Below are 26,004 nucleotides of genomic sequence, written 5' to 3'. Positions count from 1 at the left end.
TTAACTTGTGGAAATGCTCACATTTGTTTTATTGCCTAACCGTTGCTGTTTGGTGAAATATTGCACAATAAAATTGCACCTCAATAGGCGCAGCAAAGCTGTTGCAGTGTGCAGAATTTTTGCTTCTGTCCTCAAGGCCCGCCATTGCCGGTAACATATGTAACATATGTGACAAAACGGTAATTTTGTGGACCGTTTGACAAAGGAATCCATCACAACTGACAAAATGCAGTAATGGCACTGATCATCCAAAGAACAGCGGGTTATATGATTTTCCAAAAAAAAAGGGTGGAAACATAACAGGGTGATTAATTCCGGGTGTATCAGGAAAAAGTACAAGCCATATAAATAAGCATGATATCATAATACAGTAATATAGCGGTCAGGCAGTACCTCATACCTATAAAGGAGTGCCAAACATCTGGCAAATAAAATACATTTACTTCTTCATGCAGGTGTATTAATCAAATTGGCACCCCTTTATATGAACTTTTCTAGAGCATTACTTGGTTCCTCCTCAGAACACAAAGGTAGTCCAGCATGCACACGAGATTTTTTAAATGCCCCTTATTTTGTATTGTTTGGCATTTTCTACAAGCTTTGGAATGTCCCTTCTTTTCTATACTTTGCCACATGGCACATGGCAGGATATAAAGGGGCCTTTTCTATGCCCTTGGCATTTTACCCAAGAATTATCATACCTATTTCCACGGTCATCCACTCAGAGGTTCAGCATCTTGACCTTCTAGGCCTCCCAATGAATCAGGACCTCTCCTATGCTGACAATATACCAAAGTTGACTTACAAAGGCAGCCATTAATACTGGACATCCTCTGCCATTTCAAGTCTTTCCTTGAAAAATCTGAACTACACAGCCTATAGGTATAAGGCCTTTGTCCGTAGCTCAATGGAATACTGCTCTCCCCTACGTGCTGGCACTCCAGCATTACGTGTTTCTCCTGGATTCTGTGGAATCCAAAACTCTCAATAGTATTGGTATCTCCCATGAGGAGGCCAACGTAAAACGTCTGTCGCTCTCACTTTGCAAAAAGAACAGTGGCCCCTCTGCTTTTTAAATGTCTGTCCCACTTATCCCCACCTGGCCTTTCTCCTCCAACCTTCCTCAGTTCTTTCTGTAATTCCTAACACCTTCCACTGGTTAAACTCCAAAATCCAGGCTTTCCACCCACCCCCACTCTTTTGCTCGTTCCTTCTCCTTCTTATAAAACTGCCTTCTTGACACCGACTGTTCAAAGCAGGTAGTGAACTACTTTTTGCCACAATTAACCCCTACCACAATTCTGAAATTAATTAACATGCCTACACGATTCAAACCCTCTTACTTACAGGTGCACTGACCTTCTTTCCTGTTCATTCATTCCACTGCTTCTGTTCAGCTATGGCCTCACTGTCAGTTTTGTTGCCTTTTTACCCTCTGTCATCTCACTCTTCCATGAGCCTTGATCTTTAAAATTAAGAAATAATAAAAAACAAGAGGGAGAATTGCCAACTGCAATACACGTTCCCTACTGGTCCCAATGAATGTTCTTGTTCCAAACACTTATCAATTGTGAATCATACAGTAGGACAAATTGTTTTAGGTATGCAAAGCTAAAGAATAAGTTGCAGTTTCTGTAAGTTATCATTATAAAGCCAGGCACCAAGTTTCAGTTCAATATGTTAAGGGACTGGGAAAAAAAAGTCTGGAAAAACACAGGTGGGACGGATAGATGGACGGACGGACAGACAGACAGATGCAAAGCAAACTTATAGTCTTATACAAACTTTCACCCTCCAGTGAAACTGGTAGGGGACTGATAACGTAGAACTTTCTCAGATTGAATTAGCTTCATCCTCGTTATCTTTTTGAAAAGTTTTTTCCCCCACAAACACAACTTAAATGCCACAATTTGGGGGACGAGAAATTAGACTTACACCTTATGAGAGTTCAAACCAGCTTGTGACCAGTTTATGCCAAATGGAATAACCAATCTCCAAAATAAGACATCTCCGACAGGTGTGGGAAGGAAGGAGAAGGTGAATGAGGATTGGTTTGAGAAGAGAGGGATGACCAAGATGGTTAGTGAAAAGTGAGGACAGAAATGATGGTGGGCATTGGTCAAGTGATGATTGAGGACAAGGCCATTGCACGGGAGGAAGAGCGGCTTTTCAGCGACAATACACCAATTAATTGCATGGGCTATGTGATGGCAGGAAGGGGAGTATTGAAGTTGCAAAATATGTTTGGTTGTTGCCTTGTTGTAAGATGGGTGGGTAAGACAAAAATGAAACCCCCACTCTGAGCAGCTATGGGAATAGAACCCACAGCCGAAAGGGCAATGTAATAATTATTAACCCACTTGACCATCAAGCTGCACTTCACTAATTAGACACAATGGAAATAAGGCAATTGGAAAAATGAGTAAAAAAGGAGGAAGAAAAAGACAAGAGATAGAAAGAGTACAGCTTCATAATTAAATGATGCAAATAAATGTCCTTTATAACAATTCCAGCCATTCAACAAAACCTGCACATATCACATCTGCATGCGCTTGCGCATGAGATAGCCATTTGTAACTTGGTTAGTTACAACCAAAGCACAAATGATGGGACATGTTATAAAACAGTAGCGCACAAACGCAGGAAATTGAGCCCTAGCCCAGTTTGAGTTTAAGCCGAGAGCAAGAGTTGTTGATGCAAGGACATAACAGGCCAGACCGAAGGTCGCATGGTACACTTTAAGGCGTGCCAGGGAAAAGTGCTGAGACAGGAGCTTGGGATACAGGACCAGTGGGCCACAGAAAGCCTGCAAGAGAGAAGAAAAGAAAAACGACAAATATTACACAAGAAATGTCTGCAACATCTTTCATGCAATGCAATACAAAACACAATGCAATACAAAATGATACAGCAAGAATGAAATGAATGAATGATCGTTTTAAGGCCATTTTCCCCGCTAGAGCGGGGGTTAGCCTTGCGGGCCCCATGGCAATCATGGTTCCCTGTTTGAGGCAATGTTTTTATGGCCGGATGCCCTTCCTGACGCCAACACTTGGTCACCTCTTACGATGCGCAGGGATACGGTGTACCTATTCTAAATCGGGGTACACACCGTGATCATTCATCCCAGCAAGCTGGTACTCAATTTGCCGACCTCGGAAGGATGACAGGCTGAGTCAACCCAAAAGTCAAAATGATACAGCAAGATTCTTCCTAAATCCATCAGTTCACCCCCTCTTGACTACAGCACTCTTGGCCCTTACTGTCTTCTAGGCCCTGGTACATAGAAACATGTGGGAAGACAGTTGCCTAAAAGCAATGAGCATTTTTAACATGGAGAGCTAACCTGACAAAGGGCGAGGGCAATTCAATTTCACTTTGCAAGGGTATAGGTACTTTTATATCTGAGGGCACCAAGGTTTTTCTGGAGAGGGAGTGTAACAAGGCCCAACATTAATGGTGACTGAAAGAAGATGATCTCTGCCTCTGCGCCCCAATCCTCCCCCCCCTCCCACCTCTATCCCTATTGATTTGAATAGCTTGTAAGGCCTGGGAAAGTTGCTTTTAGCAAACTGGTGAATAACTAAAGTAGAAAGCTGATCTGGAAATTGGTATTATTCACTCGTGCTCAGTGATGGCATCTGGGACCTTCACCTCCAATCCTACAATCTGATATTCCACACTTCATGCTGTATAACCTCAATAATGCCAGATGGGATCCTGTTTGCCTTTCCGAAATGCACCAACTTCCTAAGCCTGTATCATCGAGTTCAAAAGAGGCAGCTTTCAAGCGTTCAGCTCAAAAGTTCAACTAGGTAAATCTAGATCAAGCTCAAGAGTGGAGAAATGGTACAGGGAAGAAAGGAGGTAGAATTGTGGGCATCGCAAAGACAATGTCCTCTCTTTGCAGATGGACACTGTCATACAACTCAAGGTCCCACATGGCCACTGAAACCCATGTGATGTACACCTTTGCCCTTGCAGTACACATCTTCACAACGAGGCTGTCAAATCTCACCAATATGATGACAGTACATTATTTACTTTAATGTGTTTTCACCAGATTTACATTCTGATTCACCGCAGGACATTGCTACGAAAGACCGAGCAACAGAGGCAATCCAGGACTCTATAACCCTTGCCAAGAAACAACTTTATGTTAAACATCCAGTTTTGACTCAAAGTTTGCATGGTAGAGGGGAACCAGGATGCTTCCAAGCAATACTCTGTCATTTGCATTTTTACGGCGTAGCCCATAGGGTAAAGCAGTCCAGAACAGTGTTTGTTCGTCCGTATGTATGTATGTATGTATGTATGTATGTATGTATGTATGTATAAATGTACAGTCACGTGAAAAAGTAAGAACACCCCATGTAAAGTTTTGACTTTTTCAACATATTTCAACATACAGCTATTTGATCTTCATTTCAACAATATTGATAGATAAAGGTGATATAATATAACAAATATCATGAAACATTTACATTTTGTAGTCCATCGTATAATTTAAATAAACATAAATGCTAATTTCGCATGTGGAAAAAGTAAGCATGCACTATGCACTATGCCAAGCGTCGGCTGGAGTGGTGTAAAGCTCGCCGCCATTGGACTCTGGCGCAGTGGAAATGCGTTTTCTGGAGTGATGAATCACGCTTCACCATCTGGCAGTCTGACGGATAAATCTGGGTTTGGTGGATGCCAGGAGAATGCTACCTGCCCGAATGCATAGTGCCAAATGTAAAGTTTGATGGAGGAGGAATAATGGTCTGGCGCTGTTTTTCATGGTTTTTTTTTTTTTTTTTTTAATACTGAATCGAGGCTCGTGAAAGAGCTGACAACCACGAGGGAAAGACAGCACAGGGGGACCACGAGGGAAAGACAGGACAGGGGGAAACATTCATTAAAACACATTCAACAAAAAGACATCAAGGAACACAATACAGGGGGACCGTGAGGGAAAGACAGTACAGGGGGAAACATTCATTAAAACACATTCAACAAAAAAGACATCCAGGAACACAGCACAGGGGGACCACAAGGGAAAGACAGTATAGGGGGAAACATTCATTAAAACACATTCAACAAAAAGACATCCAGGAACACAGCACAGGGGGACCACGAGGGAAAGACAGTACAGGGGGAAACATTCATTAAAACACATTCAACAAAAAGACATCCAGGAACACAGCACAGGGGGACCGCGAGGGAAAGACAGTACAGGGGGAAACATTCATTAAAACACATTCAACAAAAAGACATCCAGGAACACAGCACAGGGGGACCGTGAGGGAAAGACAGTACAGGGGGAAACATTCATTAAAACACATTCAACAAAAAGACATCCAGGACCACAGCACAGGGGGACCGCGAGGGAAAGACAGTACAGGGGGAAACATTCATTAAAACACATTCAACAAAAAGACATCCAGGACCACAGCACAGGGGGACCGTGAGGGAAAGACAGTACAAGGGGAAACATTCATTAAAACACATTCAACAAAAAGACATCCAGGACCACAGCACAGGGGGACCGCGAGGGAAAGACAGTACAGGGGGAAACATTCATTAAAACACATTCAACAAAAAGACATCCAGGAACACAGCACAGGGGGACCACGAGGGAAAGACAGTACAGAGGGAAACATTCATTAAAACACATTCAACAAAAACACATCCAGGAACACAGCACAGGGGGACCGCGAGGGAAAGACAGTACAGAGGGAAACATTCATTAAAACACATTCAACAAAAAGACATCCAGGAACACAATACAGGGGGACCGCAAGGGAAAGACAGTACAGGGGGAAACATTCATTAAAACACATTCAACAAAAAGACATCCAGGAACACAGCACAGGGGGACCGTGAGGGAAAGACAGTACAGAGGGAAACATTCATTAAAACACATTCAACAAAAAGACATCCAGGAACACAGCACAGGGGGACCGCGAGGGAAAGACAGCACAGGGGGAAACATTCATTAAAACACATTCAACAAAAAGACATCCAGGAACACAATACAGGGGGACCGCGAGGGAAAGACAGTACAGGGGGAAACATTCATTAAAACACATTCAACAAAAAGACATCCAGGAACACAGCACAGGGGGACCACGAGGGAAAGACAGTACAGGGGGACCGCGAGGGAAAGACAGTACAGGGGGAAACATTCATTAAAACACATTCAACAAAAAGACATCCAGGACCACAGCACAGGGGGACCGCGAGGGAAAGACAGTACAGGGGGACCGCGAGGGAAAAACAGTACAGGGGGACCGCGAGGGAAAGACAGTACAGGGGGACCGCGAGGGAAAGACAGTACAGGGGGAAACATTCATTAAAACACATTCAACAAAAAGACATCCAGGAACACAGCACAGGGGGGGGACCGTGAGGGAAAGACAGTACAGGGGGAAACATTCATTAAAACACATTCAACGAAAAGACATCCAGGAACACAGCACAGGGGGACCGTGAGGGAAAGACAGTACAGGGGGAAACATTCATTAAAACACATTCAACAAAAAGACATCCAGGAACACAGCACAGGGGGACCGCGAGGGAAAGACAGTACAGAGGGAAACATTCATTAAAACACATTCAACAAAAAGACATCCAGGAACACAGCACAGGGGGACCGCGAGGGAAAGACAGTACAGGGGGAAACATTCATTAAAACACATTCAACAAAAAGACATCCAGGAACACAGCACAGGGGGACCACGAGGGAAAGACAGTACAGGGGGAAACATTCATTAAAACACATTCAACAAAAAGACATCCAGGCACACAGCACAGGGGGACCACGAGGGAAAGACAGTACAGGGGGAAACATTCATTAAAACACATTCAACAAAAAGACATCCAGGCACACAGCACAGGGGGACCGCGAGGCAAAGACAGTACAGGGGGAAACATTCATTAAAACACATTCAACAAAAAGACATCCAGGAACACAGCACAGGGGGACCGCAAGGGAAAGACAGTACAGGGGGAAACATTCATTAAAACACATTCAACAAAAATACATCCAGGAACACAGCACAGGGGGACCACGAGGGAAAGACAGCACAGGGGGAAACATTCATTAAAACACATTCAACAAAAAGACATCCAGGCACACAGCACAGGGGGACCGCGAGGGAAAGACAGTACAGGGGGAAACATTCATTAAAACACATTCAACAAAAAGACATCCAGGAACACAGCACAGGGGGACCGCGAGGGAAAGACAGCACAGGGGGAAACATTCATTAAAACACATTCAACAAAAAGACATCCAGGAACACAGCACAGGGGGACCGCAAGGGAAAGACAGTACAGGGGGAAACATTCATTAAAACACATTCAACAAAAATACATCCAGGAACACAGCACAGTAAGACCGCGAGGGAAAGACAGCACAGGGGGAAACATTCATTAAAACACATTCAACAAAAAGACATCCAGGAACACAGCACAGGGGGACCACGAGGGAAAGACAGTACAGGGGGACCGCGAGGGAAAGACAGTACAGTGGGAAACATTCATTAAAACACATTCAACAAAAATACATCCAGGAACACAGCACAGGGGGACCACGAGGGAAAGACAGTACAGGGGGAAACATTCATTAAAACACATTCAACAAAAAGACATCCAGGCACACAGCACAGGGGGACCACGAGGGAAAGACAGTACAGGGGGAAACATTCATTAAAACACATTCAACAAAAAGACATCCAGGCACACAGCACAGGGGGACCGCGAGGGAAAGACAGTACAGGGGGAAACATTCATTAAAACACATTCAACAAAAAGACATCCAGGAACACAGCACAGGGGGACCGCAAGGGAAAGACAGTACAGGGGGAAACATTCATTAAAACACATTCAACAAAAATACATCCAGGAACACAGCACAGGGGGACCACGAGGGAAAGACAGCACAGGGGGAAACATTCATTAAAACACATTCAACAAAAAGACATCCAGGCACACAGCACAGGGGGACCGCGAGGGAAAGACAGTACAGGGGGAAACATTCATTAAAACACATTCAACAAAAAGACATCCAGGAACACAGCACAGGGGGACCGCGAGGGAAAGACAGCACAGGGGGAAACATTCATTAAAACACATTCAACAAAAAGACATCCAGGAACACAGCACAGGGGGACCGCAAGGGAAAGACAGTACAGGGGGAAACATTCATTAAAACACATTCAACAAAAAGACATCCAGGAACACAGCACAGGGGGACCACGAGGGAAAGACAGTACAGGGGGAAACATTCATTCAAACACATTCAACAAAAAGACATCCAGGAACACAGCACAGGGGGACCGCAAGGGAAAGACAGTACAGGGGGAAACATTCATTAAAACACATTCAACAAAAATACATCCAGGAACACAGCACAGGGGGACCGCGAGGGAAAGACAGCACAGGGGGAAACATTCATGAAAACACATTCAACAAAAAGACATCCAGGAACACAGCACAGGGGGACCACGAGGGAAAGACAGTACAGGGGGACCGCGAGGGAAAGACAGTACAGGGGGAAACATTCATTAAAACACATTCAACAAAAAGACATCCAGGAACACAGCACAGGGGGACCGCGAGGGAAAGACAGTACAGGGGGACCGCGAGGGAAAAACAGTACAGGGGGACCACGAGGGAAAGACAGTACAGGGGGACCGCGAGGGAAAGACAGTACAGGGGGAAACATTCATTAAAACACATTCAACAAAAAGACATCCAGGAACACAGCACAGGGGGACCGTGAGGGAAAGACAGTACAGGGGGAAACATTCATTAAAACACATTCAACAAAAAGACATCCAGGAACACAGCACAGGGGGACCGCGAGGGAAAGACAGTACAGAGGGAAACATTCATTAAAACACATTCAACAAAAAGACATCCAGGAACACAGCACAGGGGGACTGCGAGGGAAAGACAGTACAGGGGGAAACATTCATTAAAACACATTCAACAAAAAGACATCCAGGAACACAGCACAGGGGGACCACGAGGGAAAGACAGTACAGGGGGAAACATTCATTAAAACACATTCAACAAAAAGACATCCAGGCACACAGCACAGGGGGACAACGAGGGAAAGACAGTACAGGGGGAAACATTCATTAAAACACATTCAACAAAAAGACATCCAGGAACACAGTACAGGGGGACCACGGGGGAAAGACAGTACAGGGGGAAACATTCATTAAAACACATTCAACAAAAAGACATCCAGGCACACAGCACAGGGGGACCGCGAGGGAAAGACAGTACAGGGGGAAACATTCATTAAAACACATTCAACAAAAAGACATCCAGGAACACAGCACAGGGGGACCGCAAGGGAAAGACAGTACAGGGGGAAACATTCATTAAAACACATTCAACAAAAATACATCCAGGAACACAGCACAGGGGGACCACGAGGGAAAGACAGCACAGGGGGAAACATTCATTAAAACACATTCAACAAAAAGACATCCAGGCACACAGCACAGGGGGACCGCGAGGGAAAGACAGTACAGGGGGAAACATTCATTAAAACACATTCAACAAAAAGACATCCAGGAACACAGCACAGGGGGACCGCGAGGGAAAGACAGCACAGGGGGAAACATTCATTAAAACACATTCAACAAAAAGACATCCAGGCACACAGCACAGGGGGACCGCGAGGGAAAGACAGTACAGGGGGAAACACTCATTAAAACACATTCAACAAAAAGACATCCAGGAACACAGCACAGGGGGACCGCAAGGGAAAGACAGTACAGGGGGAAACACTCATTAAAACACATTCAACAAAAAGACATCCAGGAACACAGCACAGGGGGACCACGAGGGAAAGACAGCACAGGGGGAAACATTCATTCAAACACATTCAACAAAAATACATCCAGGAACACAGCACAGGGGGACCGCGAGGGAAAGACAGCACAGGGGGAAACATTCATTAAAACACATTCAACAAAAAGACATCCAGGAACACAGCACAGGGGGACCGCGAGGGAAAGACAGCACAGGGGGAAACATTCATTAAAACACATTCAACAAAAAGACATCCAGGAACACAGCACAGGGGGACCGCGAGGGAAAGACAGTACAGGGGGAAACATTCATTAAAACACATTCAACAAAAAGACATCCAGGCACACAGCACAGGGGGACCGCGAGGGAAAGACAGTACAGAGGGAAACATTCATTGAAACACATTCAACAAAAAGACATCCAGGAACACAGCACAGGGGGACCACGAGGGAAAGACAGTACAGAGGGAAACATTCATTAAAACACATTTAACCAATGGTTCAGTCTAGGCCCCTTAGTTCCAGTGAAGGGAAATATTAATGCGACAGCATACAAGGACATTCTAGACAATTGTGCGCTTCCAACTTTGTGGCAACAGTTTGGGGAAGGCCCTTTCCTGTTTCAGCATGACAAAGTCCCCGTGCACAAAGCAAAGTTCATACAAAAATGGTTTGTCGAGATTTGTGTGGAAGAATTTGACTGGTCTGCACAGAGCCCTGACCTCAACCCCATCGAACACCTTTGGGGTGAATTGGAACGCCGACTGCGAGCCAGGCCTAATCGCCCAATATCAGTGCCCGACCTCACTAATGCTCTTGTTGCTGAATGGAAGCAAATCCCCACAGCAATGTTCCAACATCTAGTGGAAAGCCTTCCCAGAAGAGTGGAGGCTGTTATAGCAGCAAGGGGGAGGTGGGGGGGGGGGGGGGGGGACCAACTCCATATTAATGCCCATGATTTTGGAATGAGGTGTTCGACGAGCACATACGCGTGTGATGTTCGGGTGTTCACAAACTTTTTACCATGTTGTGTATGTGGATAGCAAAATATTTTTAATTTCAACAATTTTCTGGAAGAAATGATGTATTATTTGAAAAAAGTGCAAGGGTGCCAATATTTTTGGCCACGACAGTATATTGACTGGAGCTCGGCAGTATCGCATCAAGTTCCAGGTCAAGGGCGATGGCACGGTTAATCACATCCCTAATGGGATAGTAATTGGTATGGACCATGGGCAGGTATATTACGCGGGTCAGCCAAAGTTATGCTGCAGGTGCGGCAATTGGACCACTTTGGGTCTGTGTGTAAATAACTGTTGGTGAATGAGAGGATGGAGGGGGGTAGGGAGGAAAGAAGGGAAGGAGGGAGAAAAAGTGGAGGAGAGCAAAGCAGAGTGGAGGCTGAGGTCTCCTCGCTCCAAGCAGTGTTGGACAAGAGTGTGGAGTTGGTGCTGCCATTGTTATCCCCCCCCCCCCCCTCTCCCCAGAGAGCAAAAGGAGAAGGAGGAGGGAAACGAGGGAGGGGAGAAGGGGGCTATGGTGCGAGGCATTGCCGAGGTTGCATTGGCTGCTGGGCCAACTGAGGGGGGAGGGGAGGAGGGTAACAGCACCTTCTCCTGCTATGATGACACTGACCATGACGCAAGAAGATGAACCATGATGAAACATCGGAGGGGCGGGGATAAAGGGAAAGCCCCCCTGAACAGAGGCCCCGGGTCTATTTATAAAAAATAAAAACCAATGGCTATAAAAGGGGAAGAGCATCAAGGTGATGATAAAGGGCTGCCTGGCCTCTAGGATGACTATAAGGGAAGGAATTCAGAGGTGGTGGACTGGTGGTGTATCTGACCAGATCCATTCGACCCCCTCTACCCTGTCCACTCCCGGTCAGGCTCTCACTCCCCGTGTGGTAGGCTACCACCCCTCATTCATGCCCCCCTCCTGGGGGCGGCAGAAACTAAGGGGTTAAACGTGGGAAGGGGTGAGCTTTGGGGTTTGTTTTTTATTTGTTGGATGGAATTGATATATGGCTGGATTTTTGTTAACTTTTATTGTGGTTTACTTGTTTAATTTTTGTTTTATATTGTTATGAATTTGGGTAGAGGAATATCTAGAGCCAGATAGATCTGTATAGGTAGGTATCTGACTGTCGCGATAGGGAATCTACCTGTAATAAGTTCTATGTTTAGCAAATATTTGGTTTGTCGGGATAAGCTGTATTGGTGTCCCCGCTATGAGGGAGCAGGGCGTGCTAAATAGTGCAGGGATTATGGATATGATTCCTTTGTTCGTCGTCGTCCCTGTCGCCAAACCTTTGTCCCTTATGGCAACGCACTCATATGAACACTTAGATAGGTCCTTAGTGCGCAACAGTAATTAAATTCCCTTCCCTTACAAAGACAGTGGAAGACACACAGGCAACGGCCGCGTACAACACCGGCGTGGGCGTCAGACACCGGGCAGGCTGGGAACCATGCCCAGGAGGACTGTGATTGGTTGGTGCGGAAGGCGCGAACCTTGAGCGAATCAGCGCGGAAGGCACAAGGAGGTTCGGCAGACGGCGGGAAGCTACGAGGCTCGGGTTGGTGGCGCACCAAAACTGACATCACATGCCAAGTTACAAAAGGACTCGCTAGCGGGATTCTGGACGCTTCGCTCTGGGTATCGAGTCGTGCTGGTCTTTCACTCTTCACTCTCCGTTCCTGGCTCTCGTTGTGCCTCGTGTTGAAGATCGGCCTCGTGTTGGAGATCGGCTTCGCAGGGAGATCGCGAGCCCAGTTGCTTTTGGTGCTGGAGCGGGGCGTGCCGTGGAGCGAACGGACCTCGTGGGCGGTCGACGAGGAGCCTGGAGTGGGGTGGGTCGCTCGGGCCTGGCGGAGCTCATGGGCAAGGTGGACTGAGGGAGCCGCGTTGGACGAAGGACACATTTTGGACAGATAAGCTCGCACCCACGAACCATTACACGACGAGACATTTCCTTTCGTAATTCATTTTCCTTTGTGGTGTATTCGAAGTCTGTGTGTGGGATCCCAATTTAGGCCTATTCATTTCATCGTCGCGTTTCATTGTATCGGGTTCCGTTAAATAAATCCTTATTTTTGTACATAGCATTTCGGTTTTGTTTGAATTCATCTCCTCCAGGATCGGAGCTGCAGTCGGTTCGCTTTCGGTAAGCGCTTCGCTGCCTCTTCTTCTTCACTTCTTTCTCCCATGCTTTTATAGCAAAATCCGTGTTTGGTCTTCGCCTCAATTAAATCCGTTTGGTCATTCACGAGCCCTGGTATTAACCAGAGGGTATTCGCACGACAATATTTATTGTCATTTATTTGTTTTTGATTATGGCTTTGATTTCCGGTTTGACTTCTTTTTTTTACCATTTGATCTATTATGTAATATTCTATTATGTAAGATCTATTATGTAAGCTGAGTGTGGGAGGTCGGTGGTTCAGTTCGAACCCCGGCCGTGTCATACCAAATACTTTAAAAATGATACATGCTGCTTCATTACTTAACGCTCAGTATTTTAAAAGGTTAGAACATGGCCATACTTGTTTTATACCATACATGGCCAAAATACATGGCCAAAAATGATACCATAAATGGCCATTACCATATACCATATATGGCCAAAAATAAGATTTTATATACCATACAATACCATATACATTACCATATACCATATATATATAAATATATGTATATACATATACCATATGCAATACATTACCATATACCATACAATGATACCATCAATGATACCATACATGGCCAAAAATGATATATGTAATTTGGTAATAATAGTGCAGGTTTTAATGGGCCAAATGGCCTCCTCCTGCATCGAAGCTCTTTGTAAGGGAACATATATTATTAATGTTAGTCAACCCCGTCGCAACAGTTAGTCACCTGCAGAAGAGTACAGATCACCACTGCAAGCCCAAACCAGCTGTGATAAGTGGTAAAATGTGGTCGCTCTTGGTGCTCCTTATGTAGGATAATAACCACGAGGCCACCCAAACTGCAGGCAACTACAAATGTCTGCAGCAACCAATGGAAGCATGTTCGACGGGGTCGTGGAGAGCCAGGCAGAGAAGAAGCATCCGGAGAAAACACCAGCACAGCCTCAGTCATGAAAAAGGAGAACTGATAAGCGAGCAAAAGACAAATAAACATGAGGACATTTGGAAAAAATGTAAAATCCACTCGCACTCAGTACACATTGTTGTAACCAATATTGTAGTAGAACTTTGCAAGGTAAATAAACGTCACCAACTTTGTCTTCTAAATGCGAAGAAAATGACTAAGGTTGCGAGCAAGTTTATTTATAATATACTGTGGCGGACACAAAAGCCCACTGGCGTGGTGACATCATTCCACGCACCAAGTGGGCGGTGGCCACGCCCGAGGGGTAGGCGTGGCCTCATGATATACACCGGGCGACCAGCCCGGAGCAGTTCAGTGTTACAGTGTGCTCTTACAATAAAGACGTTTATATGTTACCGCTTGTCCGCTTCCTCCTTGCTCACAAGCAGCGCGCGTAACGCCACGCTTTACTGGTGACCCTCGACGTTGGATCTGCCGTAGCGATCCTTCCGAACACGACGCCATTGCAATGGCCAACGACAAGGCAATGGCGATTAAACTTCCCGAATTTTGGGAGGCCCAGGCCGAAGTCTGGTTCGTTCAAGCCGAAGCCCAATTTCAGCTTCGGCGCCTCACCAACGACGACCTGCGCTACTGCCATGTCGTCGCCTCCCTCGGGCCCGGCACGGCCGCTCGAGTTGTGTCCGTCCTTCGCCACCCACCAGACGGCCACAAGTATGAGGCACTCAAGCGGCTACTCCTAGCCACGTTCGGCCTTACGGACGACGCACGGGCCGACCGCCTCCTGGATCTCCCCGAGCTCGGTGAGACGCGCCCGTCGGTCCGAATGGACCATATGCTGTCACTGTTGGGCGACGAAGCCCCCGGTTCGCTATTCCGGGCGCTTTTCCGGCACCAACTTCCACCGCAGGTTCGCCTCGCGTTGGCCGGGACCGAGCTAACGGAACCCCGAGCATTGGCAGCCGTGGCGGACAGGTACTTCGCTGCTTCGGACACGCGGGCGAGCGTCGGCGTGGCCGTCACGGCCCTCGACGCTGATGTTCAGCAGCATGTTCCACAGCATCAGCTTCTACAGCACGCTGATGTTCAGCAGCATGCTGATACGCACCTCGTGAACGCCGCCACGCCCCGCCCACCGCCGCGGCGAAAACCGCCACCGCGGGGAAACCCGCCAACTCTACCGGCCTGGCGGAGCCAGCCGCGCTCCTCCAGCTCCACCACCTGGTGCTGGTTCCACGCCGAGTTCGGCCACGAAGCTCGGCGGTGTCATCCGCCGTGCTCCTTCAACGGGTCGGGAAACGCCCGGGCCGGCGCTCAATAGTGGCGATGAGCGCCGGCCGTTCGAGCAGCCTGCTGTTCATAACGGACACCTTCTCCGGGCGCCGTTACCTGTGCGACATGGGAGCGCAGGTGAGTGTCATTCCCGCCGGCACGTCAGACAAGCACGCCGCGGGTGGGGGCTCCGCGCTGCTTGCCGCGAACGGGACGCCCATCCGTACGTAAGGAAAACGCTGCCTCTCTCTGCGGTTTGGAGGGCAGGTTTTCCGATGGATGTTCGTCACCGCCGACGTGCCCATGGCACTGCTTGGCGCGGACTTCCTGTGCGCTAATGGGCTCCTGGTCGACGTCAAGCGCAGACGGCTGGTCCAGGCCGAGACGTTCAGCTCGCTCGCTTGTGCGTTGCCCAGCTCAACGAGCGGCTTGCCGAACGATTCGGTTCCGGCCACGTTGGTCTGTACGCTTCCGGCAGCGGACGCATTCACCCGCCTCCTCGCCGGCTTCCCGGCCCTCACGCGGCCCACCTTCTTGGCGGGGGCCGTCAAGCACGGGGTGGCCCATCACATCCCCACCGTCGGGCCACCGGTCTACGCCCGGGCATGCCGCCTCGAGCCGACGAAGCTGGCGGTGGCAAAAGCGGGGTTCGCTACCCTGGAGCGACTCGGCATCGTTCGGCGCTCAGAGAGCGCTTGGGCGTCGCCGCTGCACATCGTGCCGAAGCCCGGCGGGGGATGGCGGCCGTGCGGGGACTATCGCCGTCTCAATGACGCCACGACTCCCGACCGCTACCCCGTCCCCCACATTCAGGACTTTTCCGCCCGTTTGGCGGGCAGGTCCTTCTTCTCGAAGGTGGACCTCATACGCGGCTACCATCAGGTCCCCGTCAGGCCGGAGGACGTCCCGAAGACGGCGGTCATCACGCCATTCGGACTCTTCGAGTTCCTGCGCATGCCCTTCGGTCTGAAGAATGCGGCTCAGGCGTTCCAGCGACTGATGGACAGCGTCCTGCGCGACTTGGATTTTGTCTACGTCTACCTGGACGATATCCTCGTCGCCAGCGCGTCCCGCGAAGAGCACCTACGCCACCTCCGCAGGCTCTTCGAACGCCTGGGCCAGCATGGCCTGATTGTGAACCCCGCAAAGTGTCGGTTCGGCGCCGCCACAATCGATTTTCTGGGGCACCGTGTCACCAAGCACGGAGCCGTCCCCCTGCCGGCCAAGGTGGAGGCGGTGAAGGGGTTTCCGCGCCCCCGCACGATCAGAGGGCTGCAGGAGTTCCTGGGCATGGTGAACTTTTACCATCGGTTCCTGCCCCGTATCGCCCAGCTCCTGCGCCCCCTGCACGAAGCTCTCCGAGGTAAGCCGGGCAAAGGCGACGTTACCTGGACCGAGCAGATGGACACGGCGTTCACGGGCGCGAAGCTCGCCTTGGCTAACGCCACCATGCTCGCGCACCCGGCGCCCGATGCACCGATCGCCCTCACCACTGATGCCTCGGACTACGCGGTGGGCGCGGTGCACGAGCAATGGGTGCGTGGAGCTTGGCAACCGCTGGCGTTCTTTAGCCGGCAGCTTCGCCCGCCCGAACGCCGTTACAGTACCTTCGACCGCGAGTTGCTCGGACTTCACTTGGCGGTCAGGCACTTCCGCCATCTGCTCGAGGGCCGGGCGTTCACTGCCTTCGTCGACCACAAGCCGCTGATCTTCGCGATGGGCAAGGTCACCGAGCCGTGGTCGGCCCGGCAGCAGCGTCACCTCTCGGCCGTGTCCGAGTACACGACGGACATCCAGCACGTCGTGGGGAAGGACAACCCGGTGGCGGATTGCCTTTCCCGGGCCGTCGCCCACGCAGTCCACCTCGGCATCGACTATGCCCGGATGGCAGCGGACCAGGCCGCTGACCCCGACGTCCAGGCCTTGCGGACCGCCGTCACGGGCCTCCGCGTCACCGAGGTGCCGTTCGACGGCGCGGGCGTGGCCCTCTGGTGCGACGTCTCCCTCGGGCGTCCTCGCCCCATCGTGCCCGCGGGCTGGCAGCGCCAGGTGTTTGACGCCATCCACGGCCTGTCCCACCCGGGCGCGAGGGCCTCCCAAAGGCTGATCGCCGACAAGTTCGTCTGGCATGGCCTCCGGAAGGCCGTCCGCGGCTGGGCCAGGACGTGCCTCGCGTGCCAGCGCGCCAAGGTGCACCGGCACACCCAGGCCCCTTTGGCCCCGTGCACGGTGCCGGAACGCCGGTTTGACCACGTCCACGTGGACCTGGTGGGACCTCTGCCCCCCTCGCGGGGTTTCACCTACGTCCTCACCATGGTGGACCGCACCACCCGGTGGCCGGAGGCCGTGCCCTTGGCGTCAACAACGGCGGCCGATGTCGCGCAGGCTTTCATCGCCACCTGGGTCGCCCGGTTCGGCGCCCCCTCAGACATCTCATCCGACCGCGGCCCCCAGTTCACCTCGGAGCTCTGGGGGGCGGTTGCGCAGGGGCTCGGGGTCCGGCTGCACCGAACCACGGCCTACCACCCCCAGGCTAACGGCCTGTGTGAGCGATTTCACCGCTCATTGAAGGCCGCGCTCCGGGCCACCCTCCGCGACGGCGGCTGGGTCGACAGGCTCCCCTGGGTCCTGCTGGGCCTCCGGACGGCGCCCAAGGAGGACCTGCGCGCATCCGCGGCGGAGTTGGTCTTCGGGCAACCGCTGCGGGTGCCGGGCGAGTTCCTCCCCGACTCCACGGCACCATGGTCCGCGGCACAGCAGCGCTCCGCTCTGCAAGAGACCGCCCAGAGGTTCGCCCCGGTGCCAACGGCATGCCACGGGCACCCACCGACGCACGTCGCCCCGGAGCTTCGCACGGCGGAGTACGTCTTCGTCCGCCACGATGCCCATCGGACACCACTGCGGCCCCCGTACGACGGGCCTTTCCGCGTGCTGGAGACCGGGGCGAAGCACTTCACCCTGGACATCGGCGGTACTCCTGACCGCGTTTCGGTAGACCGCCTCAAGCCGGCCCACCTCGATGTGGACCATCCACCGCCAGTGGCCCGACCCCCACGTCGGGGCCGCCCTCCTGCGGGCGGACCCCCGGCACCGCCCAGCCCCGCCGCCCCCCGGTCCTGCACCCATCCCAGGGGCAGCCAGGGGCATCCCACCTGGCATCCCTGCACCCCGGACGCCGCCGATCGCCAGGGGGCGCTTCGGCCGGGTCATTCGTCTGCCCCGCAAACTGGCCCTCCAGGTGCGCGGGAATTCTGGGGGGGCGCGTGTGGCGGACACAAAAGCCCACTGGCGTGGTGACATCATTCCACGCACCAAGTGGGCGGTGGCCACGCCCGAGGGGTAGGCGTGGCCTCATGATATACACCGGGCGACCAGCCCGGAGCAGTTCAGTGTTACAGTGTGCTCTTACAATAAAGACGTTTATATGTTACCGCTTGTCCGCTTCCTCCTTGCTCACAAGCAGCGCGCGTAACGCCGCGCTTTAATACCATACAGGAGATAGGCATGAAGTAGAAGATGTGGAATGAGAGATAGTTCTGCTTACAACTGAAACAATTAAAACCGCCCCTGGTTTCTGTCTTGAGGAGCATCTTAGCCAATTAAGGCATTAACGGTCAAAATAACTCAATACCACATACTCTAAGTATCCTTCTGCTCAAGATGCCTGCCTCTACATTGTTGATGCTCTTGCCCCTATAGTCTATAGTCTATAGTCTATACTATACACACAATTGTGTATGTTTGATACCATGAGATACAACACAACATTTAAAGATAGGCAAATTCTGGGAATGAAAAATATTAGTCAACTCCAATTAGGAAATTGTTTAAACATTCTGATATTTATAAATAACCGCTTTTGTAATAAGCCTGGTGTTGGCTTAATGGTTAGGGTGCTGGCTTGGGATTCTAGGGTCCCAAGTTAAATTCCCGGTCGGCCGTTTAATTAACACAGGGCGGGTTGACTCAGCCTGTCATTCTTCCGAGGTCAGCAAAATGAGTACCAGCTTACTGGAAAGAATTAGCCATTGAGGTATCCTGCGTTGGAGTGATGACCTGTCCAGGATTGTGCCTAATAAGTAATAGCCGAAGAAACTGTTTTAGCAGCCCTATGCATCTAGAAATGTAAAAATAGTAGTACTCTTCTTCTTCTTCTTCTTTTGTAATGAGTGATTTTTGGGACACTCACGCATGTATGCACAAGTTTTTCTGTGATGAAAAGTCAAGCTTACCAGATGCCTATTAGGTAAAAACATGGGATCAAATGCTGAAAATGCTCAATCCCATTTAATTTAAGGTCAGCACCCAGAGATATAACAGAAATCTTGAATATTTAGAAGAAATGTCCCACTTTACAGAAGAGGCCTTAGTGGCCTTTTAATAAGAGTAAGGTTTTAATAGGACCAATAAAGAACAAGATTCGCTTATGTACGTTCTGGGGAGAGAGGGGTGAGGGAGTACCGTAATGGCGAAACGTTGGCCCGAGAAGTCACTCAGGAAATGATCGCATTTCACTCGGATTCATGTGCTCGACGTCAAGGTTTTACTGGAAAGCTGCCATAATAAGGAATCTACTTAACAACATTTAACAAGTATCCATCAAATCATTAACCCAATAGCAATTCAAAAATAGCGTAAATAAATCATCTTCGTAGTTAGCGATTCCTGAATAGCACCTGATGATTCGCCACCAGCGGTTACATCGTATGGATGTCATTGTCCATTGCTAGAGCTGCAGACTGAGTGTTCGGAGCATTTTTCTCATGAAAAGCACTTTCATTTTTCTCCCCAACTACTCTCCCAACAATGGATGGAGGCCCTCAATATCAGACATGACATCAGAGCTGTCTCTCTTGATATATCGCATGCTTTTGATACAGTCTGGCATTCTGCCTTACTCTCCAAACTCTCTGGCTGTGACATCCATGGCCAACTCCACACATGGCTTATTGACTTCCTCTCTCTCGTAGCCACAGTGCGGCTCTGAACAGAATCCTTTCACCTCCTCTCACTGTTTTTTTTTTTTTTTTTAATTTTTATTTAAAATTTTATTTTTATTTAAAATTTTATTTTTATTCCTCTCAATTTAAAAAAATAGATATCGCAAGGAAACGAATCAAAAAATACACATCTAGTAGTCAGTGTGGACAAATAATTATTTGTCTCAAGTCGTTAATTGTGATGAACTCAATTCAATTGTAATTTTGTAATTGTAACAACTCAAAGAGGTGTGTAATTAAAATTAACCCAAGTAGCATAACCAACAACAGGAATACAATGAGGAAGAAACTTAGGGCAAGGTACCATTGATAACAGTAATAACTCTCACAGATATCTGCGTTATGTCAGCATTGAATGAAACAAAAAGGGGTGGAGGGGGAGGAAAGACCTTTGCCCTGAGAATCAACCAAGCGACATATAAAAACATAGACCGACCAATCCCATTTTTTGGCCATTTAAGTTTTACCAGAAAGATTTAAACTTACCGCAAGGCTCATGAGTAAAGGATGCCATATAAACAGTCCTGCTGGGATAGATAAGGGAGGGAAAGAAGGCAATGATGATGATGATGAAAAACATTTTCATAAAATATACCAGATAAGTCATAATTGAAAAAAAAAAAAGCACGTGACTGATTATGAATCATTGTCAGTGAAATATTCCCCGATAATGAGAAAAGGTTATGGAATTAATCATTGCAGTCAGTATCAGATCTCATCTATTTTACCTTGCTTATCACCGACCTACAAGTTGCATTGTTCAGATCACCCAGTTGTTTTTATTCCTATTCCTTGAATTTTAAAAGTCTCATAAAGAGCTTGCACATTGATTACATACAGCACAATGACATGAGAAAAGTGTGCTTTAATGGAAATTACAGGGACATTAGGAAACTAGAACGGGCACTCGGTAGAGCGCATACCTTCGCCGCAGCTACTGTTCTGTACTTGGCATGGGAGTGTAGGGAACAGAACAGTGAACAGTTTGGTGCTGATTTCATGCAAATCGGATAAGAATTGACCGAGTTATGACAAAAAACGCACATTTTGCAAGGTCGTGACCCCCCTGACCTTTGACCCCCAACCGCTAACAAGGGTAATGTCTTCACTGGGTCATGTCGTATATCACAAGATCGGGCATTGAATTCTGAACATTTTGGCATTAGTTGCATGCCAATTGGATAAAAATTGACCGCGCTATGGTAAAAATACGATTTTGACCTTTTCGTGACCTTGACCTTGACCTTTGACCCGATTGCTCCCAAAATCTAATCAAATGTGTCCCGTATAATAACCAATCATCCCACCAAATTTCATGCAATTCGGTTGAATACTTTTTGAGTTATGCGAATAACATACACACACACACACACACAGACATACAAATAAATACACAGCGATCAAAACATAACCTTCCGCTTTTGCGAAGGTAACAATGTACTGTACAACACAACATGGTATATTACAGAATGTATGTTCCTAAAGAGATACTCCATATGTACCAATTTGTATCGCTCATTATTTTTTCCATGAAAGTGTATTTTCACACAATGCCCAACCAACAGAGTACTATTCTCCTTTCATTGGAAGTACTTGGTTTTGGCACCCTACCTGCCTCCTTTGACCACCCCCTCCCATCTATTTTCCCTGGTGAGTTGTGCTGTTGTTGTTGTTGTATAGCCCCAGACAGTTCTCTCGACCAAGCCCGCGGCACAGCGACAGCTGATCGATCTCCAAGGAGCGACCCAGATATCCCCCACATCCATGATTGTGTACCCCACCTTCACGAAGTGAGGGCCACGACGGAGTTAGAGAGTGAGCGAGAGAGCGAGAGAGCGAGAGAGCGAGAGAGCGAGAGAGAGAGAAAAAAAAAGAGAGAATGAGAGAGCGCGAAGAGACAGACAAGAAGGAAAGTGCCAATCCAAGGGGACTGATCGGTTCTCTGACCATGACCGCACTGCCCTAACGAATCGGGGCAGCAGGGAGGAATGGGGAAGATTTGGCCCCCGACTTGCGTTGGGGGTACAACCACCACAAAGAGGCGTCCCCGATAGTTGTGGCGAGTTGTGTTAATAATAATGGTGACTGAGAGTGACAAGTTAGCTAATGTCTTCAAGCCAGCAGTTCACCCCCACCTCAGATCACCCCTATCCAAAACTATGATATTTTCTACACCCGTTAAACCACCCCCACCGCTCCTCAAATTTGCTTCTGTGTCCATCTTGTCCACCACTTGCATTCTGCCCTACACCTCATCATTCCCTTGTTTGTCAGTGTCTAGTCTATTTTCTCTGTCTGCCCTGCTGTTGGTGCCTTCGCCCTATCTTTCTGCTGTTCCTTTTGTGATGTTGGGTCCTGATATGTACTGTGTTTTCGCTCTTCCACGAGCCCTGGCTGTGTACAAAAGAAAAAGAAAAATAATAAAATTAATAAATAATTTCTCAGTCCTGTGAACATCTCAACGCCACTCCAAGGCACATGATTTCCACTTCAGTATTACTTTGCAACCTCAGTCTGTATAGAGGCGTCGAAGAAAGACGTCCACAGGGCTTCAGTCGTGGAACTGCAACTCCAACAATAGGCCCAAGTGCCACCAACACTTGCTATTCAGCCGTTGAACCCATTGATAACTGACTGTAACCATAATAGATGTAAAAGCATTTTCAATTCTGGGGACGTATCTACGTGTGGGTAATACGGAAAATTGGTTGTGTGGCACACAGGAAACTGGTTCTACCATCTATGTGTGGGTAATATGAGAAACCAGTGTACTATCTGTGTTGGAAATACAGGACACAAGTTCTACCATCTATGTGTGGGTAATACAGGAAACCGGTTCTACCATCTATGCGTTGGAAATACAGGAAACCGGTTCTACCATCTATGTGTGGGTAATACAGGAAACCGGTTCTACCATCTATGCGTTGGAAATACAGGAAACCGGTTCTACCATCTATGTGTGGGTAATACAGGAAACCGGTTCTACCATCTATGTGTGGGTAATACAGGAAACCGGTTCTACCATCTATGTGTGGGTAATACAGGAAACCGGTTCTACCATCTATGTGTGGGTAATACAGGAAACCGGTTCTGGTCCCTTAATTTAATTTAAAATATTCGTTTTCACGGGTCAGTCACAATTAAACCCAAAACAGATTATATAAATTTAACCCAAGACCTGTTGAAAATATAAAATTTCGAAGGAGATTTGTGAGGGTGGAAGGTGAGAAACTGGGTTGAATTTCAATTTTTAGGGACCATCTACTTATGATGTACGCAAGATTAAACAGACTAGATGAGCCTGAAATAATGCGCAGGAAAGGGCTGAACGTTTTTACCAGTTTTGAACAGTTACGTGGCTATGACTACGAGTATGACTCCGTGAGAGTTTGCTACATGGTACAGATACACCTTCACGTTGGTTATTTACCTCCGGATCTGCTGCCAAACGCCACGTAACACGTGGCAAAGGTGAGCAAAAGGCATGAGATGTGGGCACACAGGATGGCCCACCGGCGCAGCCAGGTATACACGGAATGTTCACGCGCGGCTCCACCATCATGAACCATTAGAACAAAAACAGGAATGTTTTAACTCATCACAAATCGCTTACGTACATTCGCTGCTTTGGGATGAACGAACGGATCTCATTCGATCGTGCAAGTCACGTGATTGTCGACTGACGTCACGGCGCCAAGCCGTTTACTATTTAAAATGGAAATTCCATTTTCCTCGAAGAACTCAGCCATTGTAATCCGTAACTACATCGGTGATCGCATTTTAAAACATCTGTTACTGAGGTCTTCAAAACACAAAAAACCAGAGCCGCGATTACAAGCCAGCAGATTCAGCACAAGAAGGCGGAACTGAAACACAAGGAAAGGCAACAAACATCCAGACCATTCGTCCTTGGCATACACCAATCGGCTTGTTCTAGTCACTTATCAAACTCATCCACCTAGTTTGGTTCATAACTCCTCCACAACCTTTTGAAATATCGTGATATATATATAGGCCTATCGTGTTTGGCCCATCTTTAAATGGTGAAGAATCACTTTAAAAAAAACTTTAAACATGGTCGGATCCGGATCTTCACAAAAATAGAATCGAATCTTCCTCGTCCCGTCCCCAACCTTGTCCACCAAGTTTCGGCCGAATCCGTTACGACCACTTTTTGAGATATGCTCACAGACAGATAAAGAGACAGACAAACAAACACGGACAGAGACAGACAGACAAACAAACAGACTCACATAGAAAGAGATACGGACACAGGCAGACATACAGACATACAACAGACAATCAGAGAGACAGACAGACAAACAGACAGAGAGAGACAGAGAAACAGAAAGAGACATACAAGCAGACAGACAGACACAGAGACAGACGACTAGACAGACAGAGAGACAAACAAGAAATATGCTGCATGATACGTGCGAAATCCCTAAAATGAGTTGCTCACCTGTAGCTTATGTTGACATAAATAATTGGTGGTTAAACCCAGTGATCTGATATGCAAAAACACTGTGGACAGATTTTGACAAAACTTAGTGAACCAGTTGGGTAGATCATGTTTGGTGAGTTGTTGAACACTCCTTTGACTGATAGGAGGGCTGCAGGTTCGAATCCGACCTTTTACTAATCATTGAAAGATGACCAAATATGTGATTGAGAAAATGATTTCATTTAAATAACATGGCCTATGTTGACCTCAAAAATAATTTGTGGTTGAATTCAGTGACCTGATTGTTTCAGACTCTTGTATAAAAGGACACAGAGCCGATGTTACTTCAAGTAAGCCATGTTCCACGTCCATCCTGGAGGTGACTTCGGATGTACATCTCCACAGTATTGCCACACATGCCATGGTCACCCACTAGGCGGTGTATGTGTTATGCAACAAGCTAACCCCTGTAACACTGACGTGCAAATCCTCTACAAATTTAAAGTCAATCAGATGTAAATTGAGGATTTTTGTAGCTTCACCTACGTTGTTGACCTTTGGCCTATGTTGACCTTTTGGCCTATGTTGACTGACCTCAAAAATAATTGGTGGTTGAATTCAGTGACCTGATATGCAAAAACGTCGTGGACAGATTTTGACAAAACTTGGTGGACAGGTTGGTGAGATTGAAGGAGCTGTGCTCCAACTCAAATCGAAAGAATGGACGCGAAAAAAGCTGGAATTCGTCCGAGTTTCTTTATTGCATCAAATCAACTCGGGTACTCTGAAAAGCCCGTTTATCGGGCAGCATTATATACAAGCACTCGAATATCTCATGCCGGAGCGTTTGCCCTTAAAAGGTGCGACTGGGCATGTCCGGGAGACCTGGGCGAGTCTGGACATGCCCGGGAACGGCGAGACTGGGTGTCGCCGGACGGGCCGGGCGAGCCCGGGACGGGAAAGGCGAGTCCGGGCATGCCCGGGAAAGGCGAGACTGAGCGTCTCCGGGCGGTCTGGGCGAGCCCGGCACAGCGATCGCTCCGTGGTTGCGTCCTCGGCAGGTGTAAGGCGATTGTGTATGTTCAGCGGCAACCGCTACACACGCCCCCCAGAATCGACTTGCACCGGCAGGGTCAATTTGAGGGGGGTCCTGATGACCCGGCCGAAGCGACCCCTGGAGGGTCGTGGGGGGGGGGGGGGGTCCGGTGTGGGGGTGGGTGGTCGAGCGGGAGGCACCGTGGATGGGGGGCGGCCTCGCCGCGGAGGAAGGGCCAACCGAGGTGGTTGGTCGATGTCCACGTGCGCCGGCTTGAGGCGGTCCACCGAAATCCGGTCTGACCTGCCGCCGACGTCGATGACGAAGGACTTGTCG

General features: G+C 48.6%; 1 protein-coding gene across 3 annotated transcripts; it reads right to left on the bottom strand.

Moving 5' to 3' along the window:
• On the bottom strand, positions 1-24,073 carry CYB561D2 (cytochrome b561 family member D2). 3 transcript variants are annotated; one of them, XM_068112654.2, is made up of 4 exons: positions 23,806-24,073; positions 20,675-20,712; positions 13,719-13,955; positions 1-2,806 (listed from the first exon to the last, which is right to left on the bottom strand). In XM_068112654.2, the coding sequence occupies exons 2-4, from the start codon at positions 20,684-20,686 to the stop codon at positions 2,537-2,539; spliced, it is 519 nt and encodes a 172-aa protein (XP_067968755.1). In that variant the 5' UTR covers positions 20,687-20,712; positions 23,806-24,073; the 3' UTR covers positions 1-2,536. The 3 variants fall into 3 exon arrangements, with proteins under 3 accessions (XP_067968755.1, XP_067968753.2, XP_067968754.2); XM_068112652.2 differs by having other exon boundaries at positions 20,675-20,715; positions 23,619-24,067; XM_068112653.2 differs by having other exon boundaries at positions 23,619-23,873.
• Positions 24,074-26,004: the final 1,931 nt, after the last annotated feature.

Source organism: Myxine glutinosa, chromosome 4, assembly GCF_964187855.1.
Source record: "Myxine glutinosa chromosome 4, kmMyxGlut1.1, whole genome shotgun sequence".
Classification (NCBI taxonomy): domain Eukaryota; kingdom Metazoa; phylum Chordata; class Myxini; order Myxiniformes; family Myxinidae; genus Myxine; species Myxine glutinosa.
The sequence above is the reverse complement of the archived record's forward strand: the minus strand, read 5'-3'. Positions and strand labels throughout refer to the sequence as shown.

Excerpts from the sequence above, each read along its gene's own strand:
- CYB561D2 (XM_068112652.2), bottom strand. The coding sequence starts at position 23,757 with ATGGTTCATGATGGTGGAGCCGCGCGTGAACATTCCGTGTATACCTGG. Across the intron at positions 13,956-20,674 it reads CTTTACTCATGAGCCTTGCG|TTCTCCTTTTTCATGACTGA; the intron begins GTAAGTTTAAAT and ends CTCGCTTATCAG. Across the intron at positions 2,807-13,718 it reads TGATCTGTACTCTTCTGCAG|GCTTTCTGTGGCCCACTGGT; the intron begins GTGACTAACTGT and ends TCTCTCTTGCAG.